The sequence below is a fragment of the Carassius gibelio genome, chromosome A9 (assembly GCF_023724105.1).
Source record: "Carassius gibelio isolate Cgi1373 ecotype wild population from Czech Republic chromosome A9, carGib1.2-hapl.c, whole genome shotgun sequence".
Lineage (NCBI taxonomy): Eukaryota > Metazoa > Chordata > Actinopteri > Cypriniformes > Cyprinidae > Carassius > Carassius gibelio.
In genome coordinates, this window is record NC_068379.1 from 18,104,829 (window position 1) to 18,129,796 (window position 24,968).

At 38.3% G+C, this 24,968-nt stretch overlaps 1 protein-coding gene across 1 annotated transcript; it reads right to left on the bottom strand.

Annotated features, from left to right (window-relative positions):
- Positions 1-2,162: 2,162 nt before the first annotated feature.
- LOC128019826 (ephrin-B2a) lies at positions 2,163-23,067 on the bottom strand. The gene is made up of 5 exons (XM_052606091.1): positions 22,228-23,067; positions 14,312-14,595; positions 8,248-8,340; positions 7,171-7,278; positions 2,163-6,151 (listed from the first exon to the last, which is right to left on the bottom strand). The coding sequence occupies exons 1-5, from the start codon at positions 22,338-22,340 to the stop codon at positions 5,748-5,750; spliced, it is 1,002 nt and encodes a 333-aa protein (XP_052462051.1). The 5' UTR covers positions 22,341-23,067; the 3' UTR covers positions 2,163-5,747.
- Positions 23,068-24,968: the final 1,901 nt, after the last annotated feature.

A 24,968-nucleotide genomic window follows, 5' to 3' on the forward strand; every position in this document is an offset into this window, starting at 1 on the left:
TCTCTCCTGAGCGCTGAAAGGAAGTGCTCCGGGGAGACCACCGTGTAGATACTCCAGTGCTTCACAACATATAAAAACAAGAAAGAGCACATGACCACAAAACTCAGCGTGCATTCAAAGAAACGAATGTTTGTACAGCCTGAGCGATGATCTTCAGATAAACTTGAGGAGAGAGAAGGAACACACCGAGTATAATTCCTCACTTCCTCTTTTGTTTCCCCTCAAGTGGTAAAGCATGCAGATGGTACACATCAGAGGAACTTTGCCTTAAATATTGACAACAAAAGACATGGAAAAAAAAATTCCATTAGGCGTTGACATTTGACAACTTTCATTAAAAACTACGCAGGGTAAGAATATAGATTTTTATTTGAATGATTTTGATTCTTGTTTCTGTACTGTTTTGAATGTTGGCACAACCTACAACTTCTAAATCTTCAACTTCATGGCATAAAATATATTTTTAAATATGAGTTGAAAGTCTAAACTCAATGTGATAATCAAAAAATTTCAGGTACTCTGCTCATTAATCACAGCTTGACTATTGTGGTCTCAATCACCATCAAATGACTTTTTTTATCAGTTATTTTAAGAGAATTAAAAACATACAGCACAACTTATGTGGACCCACTTTATATTAAGTGGCCTTAACTACTATGTACTTACATTTTAATTAATAATTTAGTACAATGTACTTATTGTGTACATATGTTTTTTTTTTTTTACATTGTACTTATATTAAAAAAAAAAAAAAAACTACATGTAATTACATCTGTATTTAATTTCTGTAATTACATTTATAATTACACTGTTGACCCATACTTTACACCTTAACCCACCCTTAAACTTACCCATACCTCCAACCCTCTCCCTAACCTTACCCCATCCCACCTCAATAGCAGCAAAAGTGTTTTACAATACAATATGAACACAATAAGTACATTGTACTTATTTTTTTTTATGTAAGTACATATTAGTTAAGGCCACCTAATATAAAGTGGGACCACTTATGTCATCCAGTTAATGAAAACATGACTCATGAGTTTTCCTTTTCAGGGATTGTAAAATATAAAGCTTAACTAGTGTGTAGGGTGATCGTATGAGCCATTTTCCCAGGACGCGTCCTTGCCAGGATTTCAATATTGCCTAAAACATCTAAAGTAGTTTGACCAATAACATGAAAGTATGGTACATAATCAACTAATCGTGGCATGTGAGAAGGTGAGATCTACAGAGAACGATCAAAGCAATGCAAATACACGTACATGTTAGGTGTTTGTTCGTTCATTCTACTTGAAGCGTCGCTGCGCACCAATCATTTTATGACACCAAAGTACCAAGAGAGTGATTTAAATGCATAAGGAGCCATCTGCTTTGCTCTCTATAGCTCTTATAAATGTCATACAATGATCGATCTGCACAGCACAAACAGCCAAAATCTGGATATTTTAGTCAATATAAAAATCCTGGCAAGGACACGTCCTGGGAAAATGGCTTATATGGTCACCCTACCAGTGTGGTCTAATTCACAAACACTTTTGAACTGGTTCTTTTAGTGAATCAAAAACCTACTTTGCAGCCAGTGTAGTCAGATTTATGAAGACTTGTATTAGAGCCCATTCTTTTTAGTGAATTCAGTGAAGTGATTCATAAACTCTTTTTAGGGAATCAAAAATATTATTGCCTTTTATGAACAGTTGACTTTTACGAGACAGTTCTTTTAATGATCATTCAAAAACACTTTTTATAGACATTTTACTTATTCTGGTGTTCTTTTTGGAGTTTATAACTTTTTATAAACTTTTAGTTTATGGATTCATGATTTTATAATAAATCGACACATTTACAGAGCTAAAATGAATCGATAACCTTTTTAAACAGATCCTTTTTTTCTTTAGGAGATTATGAAGCCCTCTGAACTTCTTGAACCTTTTGCTTACTTAAATATGTTTGTGGTTAAGTAAAATGATCAGAAGTTGCACCACAACATTGTTAACAGCTTATGAACCAACCACAAATGTGTCTGGGCAGGTTTTCATTCATGAATATCAGCGAGAATTTCAGGAAAGATGGTGAAAAATTAAGTCTAATTGTAAACGGATGAACTCCACCTGACATAACGTGCCAAGCCACATCGAATAAATATAAAAGAGAACTGAAAGTTCCATAGGAAAAACATTTTATTGAAAAACATCTTCAGTTTGTAACAGACTGGTGGAATGTGTGCCATTTCATTTCTAGGACTTGATAAGGTTGCACGTCCTGACCAGATCTTACTGCGAGAGAAGGATGGGCGCATGGGCCAATGGGAAACGATAGAAACAGAAAGATAACAGGAAATGGAGAAGTTAGGGAAAAACTCAAGTGATAATACTGAGGTTGTGTACAAACTGGGTAGAAAAATCCAATAGAAAAAAAACAAAGAACTAATTAAATAAATATCTATGGTACACACGTATGGCACAAATATGCAGCAAGCAGTCAGTTTGGCAATTCTCTATCTCTTTTTCGTTTTTAAACCAGATCACCATGGGAACAGTGCAAAAGGGTTGAGTGGGAGGGGTCTGACGAGTGCTAGCTAAAATACATAGCAAAAAATTCCACTTCTATACAAAACATCTTACTTAAGAGTTTATAAAAAACAATTTATTGGGTTTGTCGTCAATATTTACACAAGATATTTACCAAAAAAATTAGTATGCTCTCTTTTAACTGAAGTGAATCATGTTTTTTTTTTTTTCATAACTTTTTTATTTGCTAGAAATGTGAGAATAAGGCTATTGTAACAACCGGGGATCCATATACAATACAAACAATAACGTATATACAGCCTCTCACCTACAGATGTACGGTGCAAAAACTAGAGTCTGGTGAACTCAGGGTGACCATACAAGCAAGGCATTTTACAGTGGCCCGAAGACACTTCTCCCAGCGTTTCGCAAACCTTCCATCCACATCGGTGCAACATCTTACGCTACTAGTTAAGTCCTACGCTCCTAAAATGCAATGGGAACGTTTGCAACCTGCTTGCCAGGACAGTGTCTTCGGATTCAAAGAAACTAAGGAGATTGTCATATTTAGCCCATGTGGGACAGCAACCGAACAGCAATATGTTTGTAGTTCTTGTGGCATGTGTGTCTTCTAAAGTTTCAAACAACTGCTGAGTCTTCAATATGCATTTGTGTGTGTTCATGTTTCACAGTTTACCTCCAGCCTACAGCACAAAGTAAAAAATAAAATAATAATAATAACACACCGGGTTGTAGCGTTTTCGTATGCTGTATTATTTCATTTAATTTTCAGTGGTTAAGAACACTTTTCCATAGGTGAACGTATATCATCTTCTTTTCTCAATTGTTATAAAAATAAATAAAAATTGCATATTTGCAGATTTTGTGGCCTCTTACAGAGGCACAAAGCTCCGATCACACAAGGCTTGGCTTCTCGGTGAGATTCAAGAACCTCCATGAACAAGTGAAAACAAAATGGATGAACAGTTGATGTGCGACTATGGCAAACCAGTCAGTTTGTGGACACGTTCAACTCTCAAAGTCCACCTTTGGTGAACGGTTTTGATTTCAATGTAAGAAACAAATGAAGATAACTGTCTGCAGGCTGGCATTGCTCACGAAGGGTTTCGCACGAATGACGACACACACGTAAGGGGTTACAAAATCCTCTGGGAGCTGCGGGTTGTGGGATACTCTGGCCTCTGCTTGGCGACTTCCTCTCTAAAACGCACGCTAAGTCCACTTGTGACCTCCATCAATCATAATGTGTTTTTCCCCCACCGGAGACCTCCCACAATTGGAGCCTGAAAGATCCCATTTCATGCAATTTACTACATTTAGCCTGCGCTCGTTCTCATCTGGTATGCTCACTAACCCACGTCTACTGCTTTCCTTCCAGATTAAGGGGCCTAATTTCGACCCAGAGCACATCTGAGCTTCATCAACAGAGACAGGCAGCCTGGAGAAGTTGGTTTAGTCAGGACTCTGTTAGACGTGCCTTTCCTTTGGTCCGTTCTTGCCCTTCCCTCTCATTCCTTTTGGCTATTTTAAAACCCAACATGCTGTTTTCCCTGAGGGCTCCTTCCAAAGCCGCCCCTTCCCTGGCCATGAGCGCGTGTGCTTTTTGTGAGGGTATGTGTGTGTGTGTTTGTCGTCAAAAGGCAGCTATTCGTGTCGGGATCGATGGAAAAAGCTAACAGCGAGATGGAGAACTATCTGTCAACGAATAGGAAAATTTGAAGCTTGCATAATGTGCAGATTCGCCATCAATTATTCATATTCTTGCTGTTTCACACCAACCTGTCTGTATGGTATCATAGATAAAGTCTACATGGAGTCTTTCCGACCGTTTTCATCTACAGCTAAACAAATCCATGAAGAAATGCTAATTAAATCTTTTGTATAATTTAAAACTAAACAATTATATCTTGATGTCCCTGTGCTTTTGAACAAAAACGTAGAGCACCAATTCCTCTTTTCCACAATCTGCACAGGCCACTGCTGAATGAGAATGTGCGTGTGTGTGTGTGATGGCAGAAATACTAGAATGACAGTAACTTTTGCAGCGACATGCCTGGGGAAGGTAGCCACTTCATGTCAAAAATGACAGATTTTGCTATTACATCTTGAGTAATTTGCTCCCTGCGATCTCTGTCTTAATGTGTTTTCTTGAGTTTGTACTCCACGTGGGAAAGGTGGTGAGGCTTTAAAAGTGCTGCTAAAGTGTTCATGTGGGTCTTCCACCTTCCCAGCAGGCAACAGGACAACAACTGTACCAAATATCGACGTTCTTTCCTTCCTTCCTTCCTTCCTTCTTTCTCTTTTTGTCTAATTTCTCCAGCCCTGGCAGCAGACGTATATGAAATGAAATGTGTGTTTGTGTCTTCCACACTACTGAACGGCACATAAACCAGCACAAAATGATCTCTATGTCTTCTACCAAATGAATCTGCAAGTGGACCGCACTGGGAATGACAAAAAGAAATGCATGTGAGACGCATAACCGTACAAAAAGACTTCAAGTAAACATTGTGAGTCATTTTGTAGAGGTGAACAAATGAGGAGAGCTAATGTAAATGAAAACAGTACGAGTGAACGTGCAAAAACAGATGATGTCCATTCAATTGTCCAACAGTAGGCTCCAGAGAGCTTCCTGCTTCCTCAATAAATCCACTTCCTGTAGCTCTGGCCAATAGGCTGTATTCACTTCCTGTTCTGAGACGGATCAGCCAATCATAGTTCATAGTTCTTGCTGTGTGGTACAGTCACGTCACTTCTCTTCTCCATCTCCGTGTGTTGTGTCTTTAATGGAGATGATGTAGTGGAAAAAAGAGGAAAGATCCATTGTCTTGACCTCTCTTCTCACAGGCACCCCCTCAAGCCCCCTCTCCCCCGCTCGTCTGATTCACACACACTCCCTCGTACACATGCTATAGTATCCGTTGTAGTGCACGTCAATCACCCCGGAGGGTTTCTGTTTTCTTTTTTGTCATTTTCTATTTGTGTGTTTCGTTTTTGCAGGTGCAAGAGCAGCGAATCAGGAGAGTCTCTCCACCATCAGCAACATCTATACTGAGAGTAATAATCAGCAATATTGTAAAATAAAGAACAACAACAAAAAAAATAAGAGCGGGCAGAACGAGGGTGAGCCCAGGCGTCGATTCCGCCCACGGGGGGGTTCTTCGAGGGGCATGTGGGGGGTTAGAGTTAAAATGTCCAAAAGAAGCGTGTCCAGTTTCACACTTTATAGTAGATGTTTGCTGGGCTTTGCGGTGGCATTTCTTGTACGATGTAAACGGGGTGTCCATAATCGCCACTTACTTTCTCGTAATGTGGGCAGAAGACGCTGTCAGCAGTCCGAAGCGGGATGATGATGTCACTCGGCTCCGAGCCGTTGTTGTTGCCTCCGCTGCCACCCCTCTTGGGCGTGGCTAATGTACTGAGTGACAGCGTGGTGGCATGCTGAGGCGAGTGTTTGCGATGGCGTCGTCGATACTTCAGCAGGAGGAATACTAGCACGATGATGATGATGATGACAATTATGCTGGCTGAAGCGATGCAGGCGAACAGGGCAACCTCTGAGCCAATGACTGAGGATGATTTATTTCCATCTCCCTTCTCTTCTCCTTGTTGCGATGCATCTAAGAGGGAAGAAACAACATGAACTTAGAAAAAAACAATGAGCAACAAGTATTAAGGACTATTCACACCAGTGGTGATAAATATAACAGTAATGATAACTACAATATAGTTTAACAATTGTCCACTGGTCTGGATGCTAATATTGTTATAGTTATCTTTTTTAGTCATCGTTCTTGATGTGAATGGGCTTACAGACTAGAAAGAAAGTGGCACAATCATAAGCAATTAAAAAGATGCCTTAACACCAAAATGAAACGTCTTTTATGTATGATGAAATAAATTTACATGTATTTATTTAGCAGACACTTTTACCCAAAGCAACTTCCAAAGAAGAGAAGACAAAAGTGATTGATCATAAAAGAGTCGACTATATTAGAAGTGCAGTGAAAACAAATTTCAAGAAGAAACCAGAGTACAAAGCTTGAGTAGTAGCATACGTGCTGTAGAGAGAGAAAAAAAATGTTTTTAATAAGAACTGCCTTTATCTTAATGGTTTAAATTAATTAGTTATGTGCGTGTGAAAGTCGTCAGTTTTTGAAAGACATTTTGAATTCAAAAATATGTATTAGGATAGATAATGTCTAAGAAACACTCTGTGTTCAAGGAAAGCTGAGGACAAAGTGATCTCGCACGGCTTTGGACTCCAGTGAGTTTTTCTGGAGTGGCCCAGATGAGGCTGGCGGAACAGATGAGCTGCTAACACTCACACTCAAGCTGTTTTACAAGTGGATTATTGTACCTAAGACACTCCATTTAAATGACTTTGATGTGCATATGCTTCAACGTAGAAGGAAAGAAGCTGAATTCTACAATTAATGCATTCCAGCAAGTCCATCTTGCTCTGTCACATTAACGATTTACTTGCCAGAAGGATTTTATGAGAACAAATCAGTTTCTATATCCTTGTAACAGAGGACTGGTACTTGCTCAGCAAAAAAAGGGATTAAAAACCAGAGAGAATGATGAATCAGTGAGTGTCCCTTTACAGCTGTGTGAGGTGATAAAGTGTGCGACGTACCAGGCTTTTCAAGTACTTCATTCGATTTGGTCTCCTTGCCCCCTTCGTCGGGGTGTTTGGGAGTGTAACTTGTGGGGTATTCTTTGGGGGAAATGGGATCGGAGGGGTCTGCAAAACATAGATAAGAAACACATTCGTCACTCTGATATATGTATAGATTTTCATGTGGAGAGCTATTACTTTCATGCTGCTCAGCGGAAATAAAAGTGTGCACATGTGACTGATAGCGACCATGAGAGTGTATGTGTTTGTGTGTTCATCATTAAAACACAAGCAGCCATGATTAATCTAGTGACCTTCAGCTTGTGTCTGCATGTTTGTGTGAGAGCGGAAATTCAGTCGCTTGTGTTGGTGGGTGTGGCCTACAGTAATTACTACAGATTTCACTGGTGAGGTGATTTATGAATAACCGTCATTAATTACACAGTGTAGGGTCTGCAGCGGGCTTTTGCTATTGTTCTACACCCTGGTACCCACAGTACAACAGCTATTAGACACCCACATAAGCCCCTTTCACACTGCAATTCCGGCAAATACAGGGGTAAAGTGTTCTGGCAAATTGTTCCCGGGTCGCTAGATTTTGCACTTTCACACTGCCAGTGATGACTCAGGATATGTGCGTGCTTTCACACACAACCCTTGAGGATCCCGTAACGACACGTGACATCAGCGCGTGATGTGTAATGTACGAGTCGAAAACGTTAGGCACGTTATACTTTCACTGAAGCAAGCAAATGATCTCAGCGTCAGCGTGGAAAGTGAGGAACTAACTGATCTCTGCTTCATTACAGTTTGCACATAATGTTATTGTTGCAAACGTTGATCTTCCTTCAAAACAGCCGGTAAAAGAGTCGCGCGATAACGCGCATCATCACTTCAACATGGCATTAGATCTGGCTTTTGTTCACACAGTACTCGTCCCAGGTTGAACCCGGCAATGTTACTAGGTCCCCAATCAATCCCGGGACGTGTTTGCTTTCACACAGAAGGCGACCCGGCAATGTTCCGGCAATATGCCGGGTCCAACGTGCAGTGTGAAAGGGGCTATAGACACATGACAGCGAAACGATTACTCACTTTGTCCAACCTTCATGAGGATTTTCATCGACTTGGTTTTACACACCCCTCCTTCCTTATTATCCAGCCCTTCCATCGTTCCATTAGATGTAGCTGAAACACAATGACAAAAACAATCAACATTTTCGAAAATCAACATGTGTTGCTATTATATATGCAAATACATAACTGAGATTGATCAAAGAAGGTACAAACTATTTAGATGATGTTACTGCAACATTAACACAACTACTGAATATTCATGCAGTCAAATCTCTGTGCAGAAACCTCATAAATCATGTAACCAAACTTTTAGTAGTCCTAGCTGTGTCCTTTGTTTTTATTATAATTCTATTTGTTCGTTTTTTTTGTACAGGCCAAAATTGTGTTTGTGTTGAAAGATGAAATGGTCAGAAAGTGTGCATTTGCTCTTTAACAATTCAATAGGAAATAAGAAGGATTAAAGGAATAATAAAAAGCTGATTTTGTTTTACAAGTGAGGCGAGGGCCTCTAGCACCAGGAGGGGTTGTTAATAATTCAGCGAATAAGGCACAGAGAGAGAGTGCTATTAATGAATGTGAAGTTTGGAGCGTGCTTAAGATTGTGTAACGCTTTAGCCACGGCAGATGTTTGCCAATAAACAAGTGAGCGAGTACAAAATAGACTAAATAATTAAAGAATATTTCTTTTTGAGCAGATGTTGGGCTTGCTTAAAAAATGAAGTGAGGAAAACTTCTTAAAATTAAGACTAACTAAATTAAGACATTTGACATCGTTATCTGTTGCTAAACAAACTATCAGCACTATTCTGGCCACTCCCACATGTCCTATGTGGTCTTTTAACCGAACAATGTAGCTATGCCATGTGTGTGTGTGTGTGTGTGTGTCCACGCCCGGCAGGCTTGCGGTCTATTGGGTCAGTAACACAAAGCTAACGAGCTGCCAAGGGCTTAACGTCTGGTCAGCGTCCAGAACAATGTGGCCTGCATTCAGAGAGCGAGAGAGGGAAAGAGACAGGGGAGAGATGCTGGAGTCTATAAGGCGCCTGTTCCCCAGACATCACTTTGTTTTCCAATGCTGCCACTTTGATGAAGTGGATGGAGTGTGAGTGAGTTATGTATGCGCCATGTGATGGATCTTTCTGATTCTGTTTCTTCTTCATTTGTTTGTAAGGACTGCAGAATGACACCATCTAACTCTCTCTGTTGCTTCTTTGACTTGTGGCTTTTTAGTGTTGAGAAGAACACAAGCTCATTACATGTAAAGCTCCTTAATGGCTTGCGATCCTTTCAGTGTGTTCATTTCATAAATCTGGCAAATGAGCCTAAAAATGCCCACATTAAAGCAAACACATTGCTTAAACAATAATCACATGATGATCACATTCCAGGTCAACAGTATACCATCACATGACACACACAGTTTACTTAATTTAAGCTGACAAGTGACAAGTTGATTTAAGTTTAAGTTAAATTAGAGTGTTTGACTTTGAACTGAAAGACCAGCTGGCAAAGAGAATGTGTGTGTGGGACAAGTTTGGCCTACATTGTGAAGGCCACATTTCCCCAAATGGATAGTAAAAACCTGAAACCTACATTGTGGAGGGCAACAAGAGGGCTCAAAAAAAAAAAAAAAAAAAAAAAGGTTTAATAAATAAGCGGAATACTTTAATTGAAAAAAGACTTAAAATGATGTGTATTGATAAAAGAATAATAATAAATAAATAAATAAATCATTAGAGCAGTACAAAAACAATAAATGCCAAAGGAAAGTGCCCACAATAATAGAAAACACACAGAAGTTTAGTAGTAGTACTGCTGCACTATGTATTGTATATAGATATGTGTCATTTATAAAAACAACAGTAGACTAGGTTATGCTCCCAGCTAAATAAATATTTCAATGCACAGCATGTGGACACAAAAACCCAATACTGACACCAATACCTGTTTGGTGACACCCTATCAAGCTCAAACAGACTGTGAGATATGTCAAGTCCTTCCATGACAATAGCTTGGAAATTTTTGCTTAGTATTTGATTTAAACATAAAATTATTTTTAAAATAATAACAACAATTATTATCATTAATCTAATTATTATTATATTTAAAAAATAATATATTTTGTCTGTTAATACCTCGACTAATGCTTTAGCAGTACAGGTATGTGAATGACAGTTGTGATGATGAGCTGTAGCTGTTGTTGTGGAGTTTGACCTGATCAACATGGCGTCAGGGTCATAGAGTGGTGAACAGTTCTCAGGCCAATAATTAGAGCTGACACACAACAATACACACACATACAAACATTGTACATCGACTCTAATGAGATATGGCACGCACCTCGAAATGCCCTCATTGGCTTTGAACAAAGGCTATCAACATTTCTCTCTCTTTATGTCTCTCTCTCAAAGTCAACAAAGCTTCACTGGCATTAGGGATTCACCAAGTGTTTGGCAACCAAAAATTTGGGGCCGAAAATAGCAAATAAAGCTCTTTAGGTGTTTGGTGAATAAGCAAAAAGACTGAATAAATTATACACAGGTGCGCACTAATGCAACAAACAAGACGGCAGTATGGAAGCATTTAAAATTTTCCAAGAAAAACACAAAAATCAACACAAGCACGGAAAACGAGAGACTGTTTAGCACTATATCTCATGTCTTCAATGAGAAGTGGAAGGGAGGTTGTTGCTGGTTACTGTATGATGACTGAAATCGTGTATTGTCCTAAAACAATTAGTAAATAATCTGCAGAAAGTTGTGTTTTCTAATGAACAAACAAACTGCATGCATTCAAGCAGCGCTGCATGAGCTCGCAGCGCCATGGTTCAAAGTCCAAAACGCAAGGAATATCTGCGCTGAAATAGTGTTATTCGCCAGTTGCTTATTAACATTTGTATGAATTTTTACAAGGCATTTGTCAATGCGATACATGCAACAAACATCTGAGAATCATTTATAAACCTGCTGTTGTCAAACCAAAAGTGGCACCGAGGTCTTCCTGTGGGTTTCTTCCAAAATAAAAGCTCAGAAAAAGCAAGAACTCCAACAACATTAAAAAATGTTATTATTTAATTTTTACAGTTGTTCTGTAACATAAAATAGACAATAATAAGAATAATAAAAATTACAACAGCTCTGTTAATACACTTATAATAGCATTCACACATATTGTTCAGACTGGGATCTTTTATATTTTCTTATCTTTTAAAAGAAGTCTCTTCTGCTCAGCGAGGTTGCATTTGTTTGTACAGTAAAACATGCATTCAAGAAGGGGGTCTCAAAAAAAAAGTGTTCAGTGTTAAATGCATTTTTTTAAAAGCACATTTTGGCTATTTAATGGCAATTTTTTTTTTTTTTTTTTGCAAAATGGGGGAAAAATGTGAAAAAACTTTGTCAGCTTTCGGTATTTAGCTTTCGGCCCAGTGTTTCATTTTGTTCAGTTTTAGCTTCTGCCAAGAATTTTCATTTCGCTGCATCCCTAATTAGCATGATTGTTAACTTTTATAATATTGTCAAATCATATAAAAATAAAAAATAAAAAAAACAGAAGAAAAATAGAAAAGACACAATATATGATTTAATGTTATAAATCACTTATCACTTAACAGTAATAAATGCCCATCATCACTGGCTTCTACTGACATGCTCACCCTCAGGAAATGGCATGCTGTTACATAACTAATTGCTAAGGGGCATCGTTTGAATTTTCCATCATCTGTCAGTATGAGGAAGTCTGAAAACTAACTCAAAGAATGTGAAATTGTCTCTCCCTGAACTTTCAACTTCAGATACCTGCTAAATGTTTCTGCCAATCCCAGGACACACGACTTTTGTTCTGTTGTATTAGATTAGGACAATAGACTGACTCGAAGAATAACCAGTTACAGACACCATCCTAATAAAAACTGATGTAGTGTAAACCTGTTACATTCAGCTTTTAAAGCACTACTTGCTTTTTTTTGTTACTAATGGACTATTATTTTATTCTTAAAGGACTAAATTACTGAACACACCTTAAAGATTTAAATGAACATAGTTTGTCTGTGCTTTATTCGATTATCACATCTTTCTGCAGATTGTATTCTTTTTTATGAAACATTCCTGCTCTCTCTAATTCGCTCTCTTGCCATATTTAGATCATGTTTCTCTCTTCTGGCTCCGGGCTCGAGGGCAGTCTGTCAGAGCAGATCTCATCAAACTCATACACACACACACACACACACAATCATATGAGAGTCAGCAGCATCAGGCTGCATGTGAACAATAGAAGAGCCATTTGAAAGTTTGGCCAGCGCACACCAACACACACCAGGGCTCGAAAATAAAGCAACAAAGACGGACGATGACCCAGGATCAGTGTGAGAGAGCTTCAGGCCAGCTGACCAACTGCATGCTTTTATCATGTACATATTTTGAACCAGCAATAGTGTGTTTAAACACATACATCTGTCACGATGTATGAAACGTTTAATTTTAATGAGAGCGTGTAATTTTTTTATTTTTTGAAGTCTCTTATGCTTATGAATGCTGTGTTGTGTGTTAAATAATGAATTGTGAAATATTGTTACAATTTAACTTAAACATTTTCAACTTTAATGGAATGTACTCCTATAATGAAAAATGAATTTTCACATGATCCTTCAGAAATGATTCTAATATGTCATTCGTTGCTCAAGAAACATTATTTTTCATGTTAAAAACAGCTGTAATGGATATTATTTATAATACCTTGTTTTTTATATATATATATATATATATATATATATATATATATATATATATATATATATATATACAGCTTTTGAAACAGAAAATAAATAGTTTTAAATAAATTGTTGTTTTTGTAACAGTGTGGTCTTTTCTGTCACTTTTGATCAGTTTAATGTGTCCTTCTTGCATAAAAGTAAAAAAAAAAATAAACGAAAAAAAAAAAAAAATTTAAGCTCAACCTTTTGAACCGTATTATAAATACAGTGACCAATAAACAATATATGTATGTCATTTTTTAACACATATTAAAATATGTTGCTCAAAAATAGCCGTTTATCATATTTATGCGAAAAAGCTGTAAAACCAAGTAAATATCTATACTACTGACCAAAAGAAAAAAATCCTGCACACACACATTTGGCTTGCTGAACACATTTATAAGGGATTGAAATCATCTGATTGGTTTCTGAGCAGATCCAATTGATAAAGACAGTGATTAAACTGAGCTATTAGGATTCAACTTTTTAATTAATGACTTATCGAATAAACCCCCTACCACACACAGCAGTCATATGTCTCTGCGCTTCACAAGTCACACACACACACACACACACACACAACTCCAGCTGTACACCAGGGCAATTATCATCTACAATGCAGCAAAATGAACTAATTTCTCTTTCTCCACCTCCTTTTCCTCTCTTTCATTGTTCTTTTCACAAATTAGAGTTGCTTAAGAGAATCTGAGAGAGAGCAAAATAAAGGAGGAGAGAATTTTCCCAGAACGGCAAAATGTGATTTTCTCCTTATGCTGGAAGTGAGCTCTCATTGTGAGGGAGAGCGAGAGAACGGCTCAGGTCTGGGCGATGAGATTGACTCTGTGTATCAAAGCAGTCTCTGTTTGTGTGTGTGCGTTTTATTCCATTTACTAGATCCCTGCATTTCTCCTCCACATCACCCGCTGTTTAAACAGCTTGCTTTGAGCCTGAAGTGTGTGTGTTGAGGCCAGGTGAGCAGTTATTGTTCTCGCAAATGTAAAAAATTCAGCTCACATGCAAAATGATACAGCGTGAATACAAGAAGACTTTTGTGTTTGTGCTCATACGCGTTCATGGTCAAATGCCACTCACAAACAGAAACCTTCCATCTCTGTACCTCTAACTATTCCTGCCAACATAAACAGACACTAGCAAATGCGATATAAACGTGTCATTATTTGCACCATGACTCACTAAAACATTGCTAATTTAGTTTACGCCTTAACGTCAACCTTTCCCGATACTCAAAACCACATAAACAATCCCAAGCTAACGTAATTGACTAGAACGGTGTGGCAAGGGTGGTTTACAGATGTCCGCTGACATACTCACATATAATGTAGTAGTCTTTCCCCCTGAAGAACTCCAGGCCCCACAGGTTTGGGCTGAACTCCTGGAATTTGAGGGTGAATTTGACGTCCTGGTCCGGTTTGACACAGTTGAGTAGAGGCGTGTCTACCTTTGTGACCTGACAGGACTTTAGTTGTTCCAGAGGAACCATATAGATTTTATAATACTCCACTCCTTCCATAGAGCCGCCCTCCACGCGTGGGCAAACTATGTCCATCTTATCCCCGATCTGTGGGTAGAGCACCAGACCCTGTCCTGGCACGAACCTTTGAGAGAAAGAGAGTGAGTGAGACACATCATAGAGGATAAATAACATTCATATTCACTCAGGATCAAAAACATGCTGGATTGTGAATAGGGATGTCAAATTTCGATTATTTCCATGATCGATCGTCGTTTAAATTAACGATCAATTAATCGATTAATCGTTAACCATAATACTGCAAAATGCGTCTATTGCAGGCACGCAGTCAGCGGTATGACAGGATGTGCAAAAGCCACACACACACACAAAACGCTTTCTCACTTGAATTAAAGAGGTTTTAGTCTGAATAAAATGCTAGTAGCAGGATTATAAAATGAATAGATGCGATTATGATCATTTGATAAAATGAAGAGAGTGCGCCATACTTTTGAGGTCATTTTACTTTGTTGACAGTTTCCAATCCCGCACGGAGAACGCTGAACGCGCCTCTTTAAATGGTTTTGTGGTGCTCGTTGTTGTATTTTAAAGCACAATTGCAATGTTTTCAACTGACATTATTGTATAAAATTATCCGAAATGTGGAGCGCGTGTGACTGCGCTGCACATTAAGTGAACTACATCGGCGCTGCTGCACCAAAACACAGTTGCTCACATTAATTTGATCCTGCTGGATTCTGTCCTAGAAAATGTCAGATTTTTAAAAATCCGGCATACAGCGCATTAGATCGTGACAGTGCATGCGTGCAGACGAGGATGAGCGAGCGGGGCTTTGGCTAGATTTATTTGGAGGTTATTGCTCATGTCTCATTCGGCACAAATCGAAATGTTTCCATATACTAGGCTTGTACTTAACACGCATTCGCATATAGACGGAAAAGATGATCCTCTTCATATGAGCAAAAACGTCCTTGGCATAACAGCAGAGTGGACCGGTATACTACGGTCTATTTAAACTGACCAGTGTAACCTTTTAATGTTTAGTTGACATTTTATTTTGATAATGAACAGACTGCGATGTAAGTTTGAATCGCTAGAATATACGTGTGCAGCAGGCTCCGGGGCGATCGAAACAGCTGAGACATTAAAAAAATATATATATATTTTCCGCAAAAGTGTTTACTTTCATTTGTGCACACTCACAATAAAAACAGAAGATTTGTGCTCTTGTAAAATAAAGCAAACAAACAGAATGCGTTGTCATCCTTTTTTTTTTTTGTGAACTTATGGAGCGCCCACACTTCTGTTTTAAATCCGTTAATCTTAATTAGCCTATTTAAGTCGGATATATTTCGCATAGCCTATTTAAAAAAAAAAAAAAACACATGAAAACAAATTGTTATTTTTATGTTGGGCCTATTACTTAGTAGGCTATAAATTTTCCTTAAAGCATCCCATTTTGTCCCAGGGCTTAGAACCTGTGCCCTAGTCAGGGCCATGCAGAAACTTGTGAACGATGCTCGGCGTCACCGTTTAGTGACAGCAGTGAATGCTCCAGGAATGTGTCGGTCACAGCGCCTATTAATCGCTGTTTTGAATCCAGCAATTATTTATTTAGAAATGATAAGATCTGATTATGACAAGTGTGGTATAAAAGCTTTGTTTATTAGAGGAATAATAGGTTAACTGGAAAATGTTAGATCGCGACCATGCTTTTGGACCCCATAGTCTTCATTTACGCGGCTTTGTTCTGGTTTGCCGGTTGGTCACGAATTTCCACAAATTCAGTATATTTAGCCATCGTTTCTTTTCCTAAATCTTCATAGTCTAACCCTCTAATTTCCCAGGTTTATTTTATTATCTTTCTCTTTTAATAACTGTTTTCGCATCTCTTACTGTGGTAAACATGGGAAGGGAAATTAAAGATTTCATGAAGAATTCGTTCGATTTATTAATTTGTTCCCTTATTTCACTTAAATCATGGGTTATTTAGGGAACAAAATTAATGAAACCTGGACAATTGCCACATTAATAATTCGTAGGAATGAATTAACAAGTTGTAGGAATGAATAGACTACCTGTCCTGTCACTGTGTCCCGCAGCCCTGCAAAGCGCACGATATAAAACAGTTATCTGATGAAATGATTAGTAACTACATTTCTATTGCATTTAATGTTGAATAACTTTTATGTTGTTTCTATTTTAATGTACTTTAAAGTTTAAATCACATTAAAAGCTTAATTTGTACATTGTGAATGAATGATGATGCTTTTATATATCGTCACCGTCACTCACAGCCGCTCGCACGTGTTGAGTGCGCATGAGCCGCACGCAGCCCAACATTGAATTGGTTAACCGACCATCGATAGCCTTAATCGATTGCATCTCTTATCGACAATTAATCGATCATCGATTAATCGTTGACATCCCTAATTGTGAAGCATAGTGTTGATCAGTAATTAAAAAAAGAGGATGATCAATTACGTAGCAGTGATTATAAATTATAAAACAGGTTCTAAAGAGCTAGCTGGATCATAAAATCGTAGGAGAGTAACTGAAACGATCCTAAACTGTATGCGTGAGTGTTTTTAAGTTCCTTTATGAGAAACCAGAAAAGAAAATGGAGCAGCTAGAATAAGACAAAGGTGTTGACTCACGGATCATACTTAAAAATAAAGGCAAATAGTCTCTCAGATGCCAAGTGCTTAAACAGCAGCGCTGTGAAGAGAAAATGATGTCATGAGAAATAAGAAGGAAAAGTGCAGCAGCTCGCATCAGGCGACACTCTCAGCCATCTGCCTCGAGGGACTAAAACAGGAGTAGCTGGGAAAACTGCTCTGCTGTGTGTGTGTGTGTGTTTGACGTGCAGCACGGTAGCTGTCAGGACTATCTGCATGACAGATCTAGCCACGCAAATCCTCTCTAGACAAACACTGGATTGCTATCTCGCTCATGTCTTATCGCTACGCGAGCTCATTTGAAAACCCTAGAACAGTTTGCTTGCATGTGTGTGAAGTGTTCAAATATTTGCCGTGGGATTGTTCAAAGGAAGAGGGTGAGACTAGACTAGTAAATTCAAAGAGTAAAACATGTTCACACCTTAAAAGCACACACACACACACACCAAATAGAAAAAAAATTGCATTTGCAACAGAATCTCTTTACTCTCTTCAAAATACAGGTTTCAAAAGGGGGGTTGTACAGCAATCCCAATGAAGAACAATTCTTGGTCCAAATGTAGCATGCTAGTTGCTATACACATTGTTGCAGCCCAGTGAGTCATTATCCTAAACCACAAGGTATACAGGTCACCCCACAGCCCATACGCACACACTCTGCTATTAAAAGAGTGTTTTACATGTCTGTATTTTACAGGAGCCACTGTTAAAACAGTCTAAATTTAGTTTTGAGTTGGGAGCGGGACATAAAAGTATTTGAACAAATAAAGCCAGAGGTCACACTCATGTTTGTAAACAGCTTTAATCCTTGTCTAAAAGACACACTTTAACCCCCAACCTTAGCCTTGGTGATTCTCCCAGTGGTCATAAATATTCTGGGACATGTGGATGTGAAAAACAAAAGGATGACAGAATAAGGGTTTGCACACGTTTAACACAGACCGCTCATTCTGTTAACAAGACTGCAGCTGCACACAGAGAAGTCATTAAGTGGGAATTAAGTGGGTGTGTGTAAGAGTAACGGTGGAGTGGAAAAGAGACATGGCCATGCCTCTTAAAAACGTTTCTCCATAATTTCATTTGTGATCCACATTTTCCCGTTATATGTTCTTTATACTCATAAGGCATCTGTTTTCTCTGTCTTCTTCCCACTGACTCGTTCACTTGAGCTCAGACTGAAATATACATTTTTGGCTGCCCTTCTAAAAGCACTTCAAAAGTACATAATTTAAAAAAACTTATATACATTAAAGCAAAAGAAAAGAGAAAGTTGTTGATAAGTATAATACTTTCAGGACTCTCTCTGGCAACTTTGGTACCATATAAACATTTTTATTTTATACATTTCACTTTCTTCAAATGGTGCTTTTGCATATGGATCTTTGTCCATCAGCTTTTTCATCTCTTTCTTTCTTTTCCTGTGTTAATCTCTAGTTGTGTGGGCCAAGCCATGACACAGTGACAGCAGTAGCCTAATCCTGCCCCAATAGGAACACAGCGCTTTAACCCGAAGATCTGAAGGAACACTGGGCGAGGGACACATTTGGACAGAGGGAACTTAAGCTGTTTGACTTTCAATCATCAGACCAATATGGAGGTTCATTGGCAATAGAAAGACATGGATAGAAAGCAGGGGACAAAAGAAATCAACAGACATCTCATGGTTTAATCGCTCCATCATGCTTTGCAACCAAGACCCGCATTGGGTGAGAGGGCAAATCGACCAGACAGGCGTCTTATCCCTTTGTCAGCCAATATCCCTTCATTCTTTCCTGTTTTCATCATCTATTCAATCTATAATCCCGAAAGACTCCATCTGCTCTCCCCTAAAATTTTTAAAGCAACATAAATGCCATTTAAAAGTGAACTTTTATTCTCATTTCATCACCCCTTTCTTGTCCTCCCTCTATCCCAGCGGCAAAACAACACCTCCCATCTGTTAATATGATGACGACATATTTGGAAAATGATTAACTTATTATAAGCATCTAAATCATAACAGCCTTTTGCTAGCAGTCTATCATGAAGTTTCTGCCCCTAAACACAGAAAGGGGGAAGGGATAGTTATTATTCATGGCCCACTCGCCTCTGGTTCATTCATGCTGTATCTGCATGTGTATGAAGCCATGGTATGTGCCCCCATCAGGACCCTGCTAAGCGATGTAATCTCCTAATGAAGAGAAGGGGGAACCTCCTTTGACTGAAAATGTGTAGAGCAGGCTGCTTTTGTTTCTCCACCTCTGACAAAATGGATTACCAGAAGGAACAAGAAAGAGGGAGAGAGAAGTGAGAGAGGAATAAGGAGTCAGATGGATCAGAGGTAAAGCAGTGAAGGGGTAAAAAGGTCTGCACACTAGATTGACACACATTTTTGCGATGGGAGGGAAAAAAACCACAGCTATCACACACACTCGCTCAGTGATTGTGTATTGTGGGAGTTGGTGACAGTGACGGTTGTCTCATGTACAGAAGGCCATGAGGAGTAGAGTACGGATATTAAGCACAATTCTCCCATTATGCAGCACTGATACTTTAGATAAAGGCATGTCTCATAACGCTGCTTGGTACTCACCAGCATTATACATATAGGATTTCTCTCTAATCTTCAGATAGTAAGTTGTACTTTGTGTTTATTGGGTATTTGTGTTTCTAAAACCAAACTGGAGTCGAAACAAGATGGGAGTCAGGGTCTCCTCAGTTCATCTATTATTGAAAAATGAATTCATGAATCATATCATGAAATCATTTAATGCCAAAGGAAAGAAAACAAGCCAAAAAGCAAAAAGTCAAGTAGGAAAGAAAGAAAGAAAGAAAGAAATAAAGAAAGAAAGAAAGAAAGAAAGAAAGAAAGAAAGAAAGAAAGAAAGAAAGAAAGAAAATATACTTGAATGTAACCAGATTCCTGCCATGTCGTAACATTTTGCTATGTTTATCTTGTCACATGGTTAAAATGCAGCCAACGCTAACAATGCTATCAGTGCCATCACCATTCAGTCCTGTGCCATAAAGAACCATACACTGAACTGCCCCAACAGAACAGCAGGAATGTGTGCAGTGAATAACTCCATGGAACGCCGGCTTGGAGAATGAGGCCTGCATATTTACAGTGACACGCACAATAGAGAGACACGCCACACCGCTGGAGGTCACTTCATGGTCGCTCTGGGTCTCCATCAATGAAGATGTCACAATAGTTATCGACATGGTGGTGACACTTCACATTCAGTATAGGTTATATATACAAATTTAATGAACTAAAATAAATTGTAATTACAATTACAAACTACTCAACAAAAACAAAACTAGCCTACATTAGATTTGTAATCACCCAGAAACATAATTAAAATATAATATATAATATATACATATAATTAAAAGAATTTTAATCAAGAGGACTGCATTCAGTATTTGGGGAAATATAAATATTTAATTGAAGTTTGTAAATTCAAAATTTTTTATTCACTATAAGAGACGGCCACAACTTTTCAATGACTTTTCATCACTTCATGTCATCCTCCTCAATGTATATATATATATATATATATATATATATATATATATATATATATATAGACACACACACACACACACACACACACACACACACCCACATACATATCTGTCCACTCACGGCAGAATTTCCTACAAATAAAGCGACAGACAGTCGCCTATTTTTTTCATCATGCATCCGTAATAATCTTTTTTCTCTCTCAAGACAATTTAGACTCAGCTAAATTCGGATTTATTATTATTATTATTATTATTATTATTATTAATTAATTAATTAATTAATTAATTAACTTCGCTTCGGTAACAGACAAATAATCAAACAAATGAATAAAGCTCAATAGTACAATATCGAAGATCCTATAAACAACTCAATCCCAGCAAAATCCTATTCAGCGCAAATCCTTTTAGATCAATTACACTCTTGTTCATTAACGTACTTAACCGCTCTTTTACCTGTGTGTAGGCTACTAAAGACCGTAATTATCAACACGGGACACCTGTTCTGCGGTCTACCCATGCTGTCTCTTGCCCTACACATGCAGGCCAGGGGTAAAAGAGGGAAGTCTTTCTCTATACAGACGGGCCGAGAGCGAAGGGTGAATTACTGAACAAGTGTGGAGTTCATCTACGAAGCGCTCGAGACCCCTTCCTTTCAGCCTTACTGGATGTTTCGATGTTATAATGCAAGATTAAGCGCTACGCGTGCCCTCATCTTCACTAAGAGAGAGAGAGAGAGAACCATTTTTACCTTATAGGAGAAACCCGTCCTTCAAGAGAAGATTTTTAGAGATTTATACACTTGATTGCTCTAAAAATGCTAAATTGCATCTAAAATTAGATGAAAATAAATAAATAATCGTAAAAAATATAAATAAGCCTATATCACGACCAAAACAAACCAATTAAACGGATAATTTGCTGAAAACGGGTTGAATGTCTGATTTTCTGTCTGATGATTGGTAGCCACACATTTTCTGAGGTAGCGTAACTTAGCCAACGTTAAAGGACTTGAGGCCTACGCAGTTCAATAAAACATTACGCCTCAGCTGGAAATAAGCAACATTTGTAAAATCAACGAGAATATTTGATATAAACATGAAAGTACTCTCCTGTGGTTTCCCTTAATTGTTTTGTCAAAATAATTTTGTGTCATGAAACAACTCCGATCACTGGGGGCAAAAATCCTCTGAAGAGTTATGAACTGAAGTCCTGTGGGGCCATTCAAAACTATGATTATTTCTAATTTTCTACCTCAAATTAACAAGTTAGCACGGTGAATTTTTAAGTGGGCCTACTGTGAAATGCGACTCGTTTTTTTTTTTTTTTTTATCAATGCTCTAAACCCCTAAATGGAAACAACGCATCACTCGCCTCAGCTCGACAATCCACATCACCTGCTATTAATTTTCATTTACAGTACAGAATGAACGTTTTAACGCCGTACAAAGCCATTTAATCTGCTTTACTGAACGTGATTTGACCAGCATCATCCACTTTCAGGGTCTGAACGTTGTTGCTCTGAGGGAGTGAGAGTGAGTAAGATGTGATGGAGCTTTGCCAGCACTTACTTGGTATTCGTCGTGTTCCAGTATATGGAGTCCAGGATGAGCGCGCGGGACAGGTTCACCTTGCACGCGATGACTAAAAATCCAAAGTAATATCTCCACAGAGAGTCGCCCATGGTCCGTTACGACCGTTACGGTCAAAATCCGTTTCGCGGGAATTTATAATTCGAAAAATATAGAAAAGCGTCTTGTGGGAGTGCTGCTTGTGAAAATCCAAACTCAGTATCCAGGGGAAAAAAAAGTAAAATAAAAAAAAAAGCTAAATAGGAGCCCGGTTAGAAGTGAAACATCCCGATGGGAAGAGCTACTCCACTATTAGTCCTGCTCGAGATGAGGGAAAGCAGCACCGCGGACAGCAGGCAGTTTCTCATTCGGTAAAATATACGACTGAGTGGAGGGGAGCACGTACATTCCTCACCGGAAGGCGACCCGTGTAGTCGCCGCCGAAGTGCTGGATGTCCGTGGAGACATGGAAGTTAAATCCCCTCGGTGTGGATAAAAAAGGCAAGCAGGTAAAGTTACCAACTCCAAATGCGAGGTATTCCGTTCAGGCAGGCAAATTATGGGAGTTCCCAAAAAACGAATGAGGCAGTTTGGAAAAGATGAGTAAAAATGAATTAATTGCAGCCTATTAGATGAAACAAAACAATAAGAATGACTAGTGAATGAAAATAAAAATAAAATGAAACGATGGAGTCAAATGAAAGTTCTCATGGGTCGCCGTGGAACCCGCACAAGAGCAGAGAACAGCTGCGGCTCGAGCCCTGCGGGTCCGGATTGAAATGCTGTGCGCGTGAATTGCGGGATGCTCGGTTCTCTCCGCGAGTCTGTACTGCAAGTAGCTGCAAGCGTCTACAACGCGGTATATTTGTCAGAGCGAGTATTCCGCCGACTCCTCCCACCTGCTCTCTCATTGGACCGGTAGCAGTGGAGAGAAACCTGTCAATCAAACGGTCGCCGGGCGACTGGTCGAGCTATGAGAGAATATATCGGACTTCAGGTCGCCAACCCAGATTTCAGTTCGTAAGGATTAATGACATTTCTGTATTTCAAAAAGAACTTGTGGTACACTGTGTAGAATCGTTGATGTTACAATAACTACACAGAAAAACAGCAAACTGTATTAATAAATACATAATGTAGAACCTACTGTTCATGCATACTAATCATTAGGCTAGTACTACTATTTTCTTTATTATATTTTATGATATCATTGTTTATTTAAATAATTATTTGTAGTGTTATTATCGTGTTCCAAGGCATGCACAAAGGTCGATTTAAATTGCCATATGACCAATGATCTTAAAATAAAGGCATTTATTTAGGTTGAGGTCAACAGAGCCTGCTGAATGCGTGAGGGATTCATTCAGCAGTCAACAGCGCCCACTAGCGGCCAACTTAACTCAACCAACTCAATGCGTTAGAAACTACATTTGACTCATGTTAAATGTGTGTATGGATTAAATAACAGGTCCATTACAACAATTAACACTATTTTTGTATTTTAAACCGAAAAAATATACAATTTTTAATTCAATTAAGGGTATATGATAATATAGCCTACATTACTATTAGGCCTATATAACCCAGTAAAAGTTCATGTAGCCTAGTTCAGCTTTACTTGCAGTGCACCACAGACGCACCAATTTAAATAAAATAGGCCTAATTGAAATATTAAATAATTGAAGTTAAATAAACAGACTAAACTATTATAAGTATAAACAGTCATAAAATAAGTAATACAAAAACGTCATACAAATATTTAATAGGCCTATATGTTTTACTACATTATATTATTGCATTATATACAGACTGTTTATCTACTACTAAGTTCTGGAGAAATAAAAAAATGAATGAAGTGTTTATTTCGCCATGTCCAGTCTTAAGGAAGCAGCCTAAAAACTAAATTAGGACGCAAGTGTGAAAAAAAAAGAAGAAAAAAAAAAGAACACGGTGTGAAAACAAAAGCATCGACACTTCCCTGTGAAGACTAATCAAATCAGCCTAAATGCCTATTTACTGTTATTGCTGTGTGTTGCTCTGCTGGTTTAAGAGACTATCAAACGCACAGATTCCACATCGAAGCGAAAATGAACACACTACATCTGCTGAATACACAGACTGAATGATTGCTGTACATTAATGGAGCAGTTTATTAACGTCTTACATCAAAGGCCAATTACCTGATTATGACGTCTATAGTTGTCTGTCTAATAGGGTAGATTACACATTTGCTATTGTGCTACATAAACTCATCTTTTGTCTATATAAACCCTAAATTGCGAGTGCATTATTAAAGAGGCAATCTTATAATTGTTTTTCAAGCACTAGCTACTTAGCCTGCAAGAGCTCCACGGTAATAAATTATTCACTGAATGCAACAGTAGTCTGTTTCTGAAAATGCTCCCACACTACCAAACAAAAGCAAACAATAGGACGAGCTAACACAATTCAAGAAGAAGTCATCCCAACGGGAAAACAAGGAAACGGCGATTTCCTGAACTATCTTAAAAATAACCAAAGCAGATGAGATGTTGAGATATCAAAGTGCCTTGGTAAAGAAGTAAACGTGCGCTTTCTTGACTTTCCCATTAGAACATTTCTATTAGAACCAACACCGTTAGTTAATTTTAATTAATTAATTAAATTAATAACATTAAACCAAGTGCAAGGGAATAAATAGTAGCCTATATTCAATGGAAACATATTAAACTGTTTCCTCTAGATTATTTAGGCTATTTATA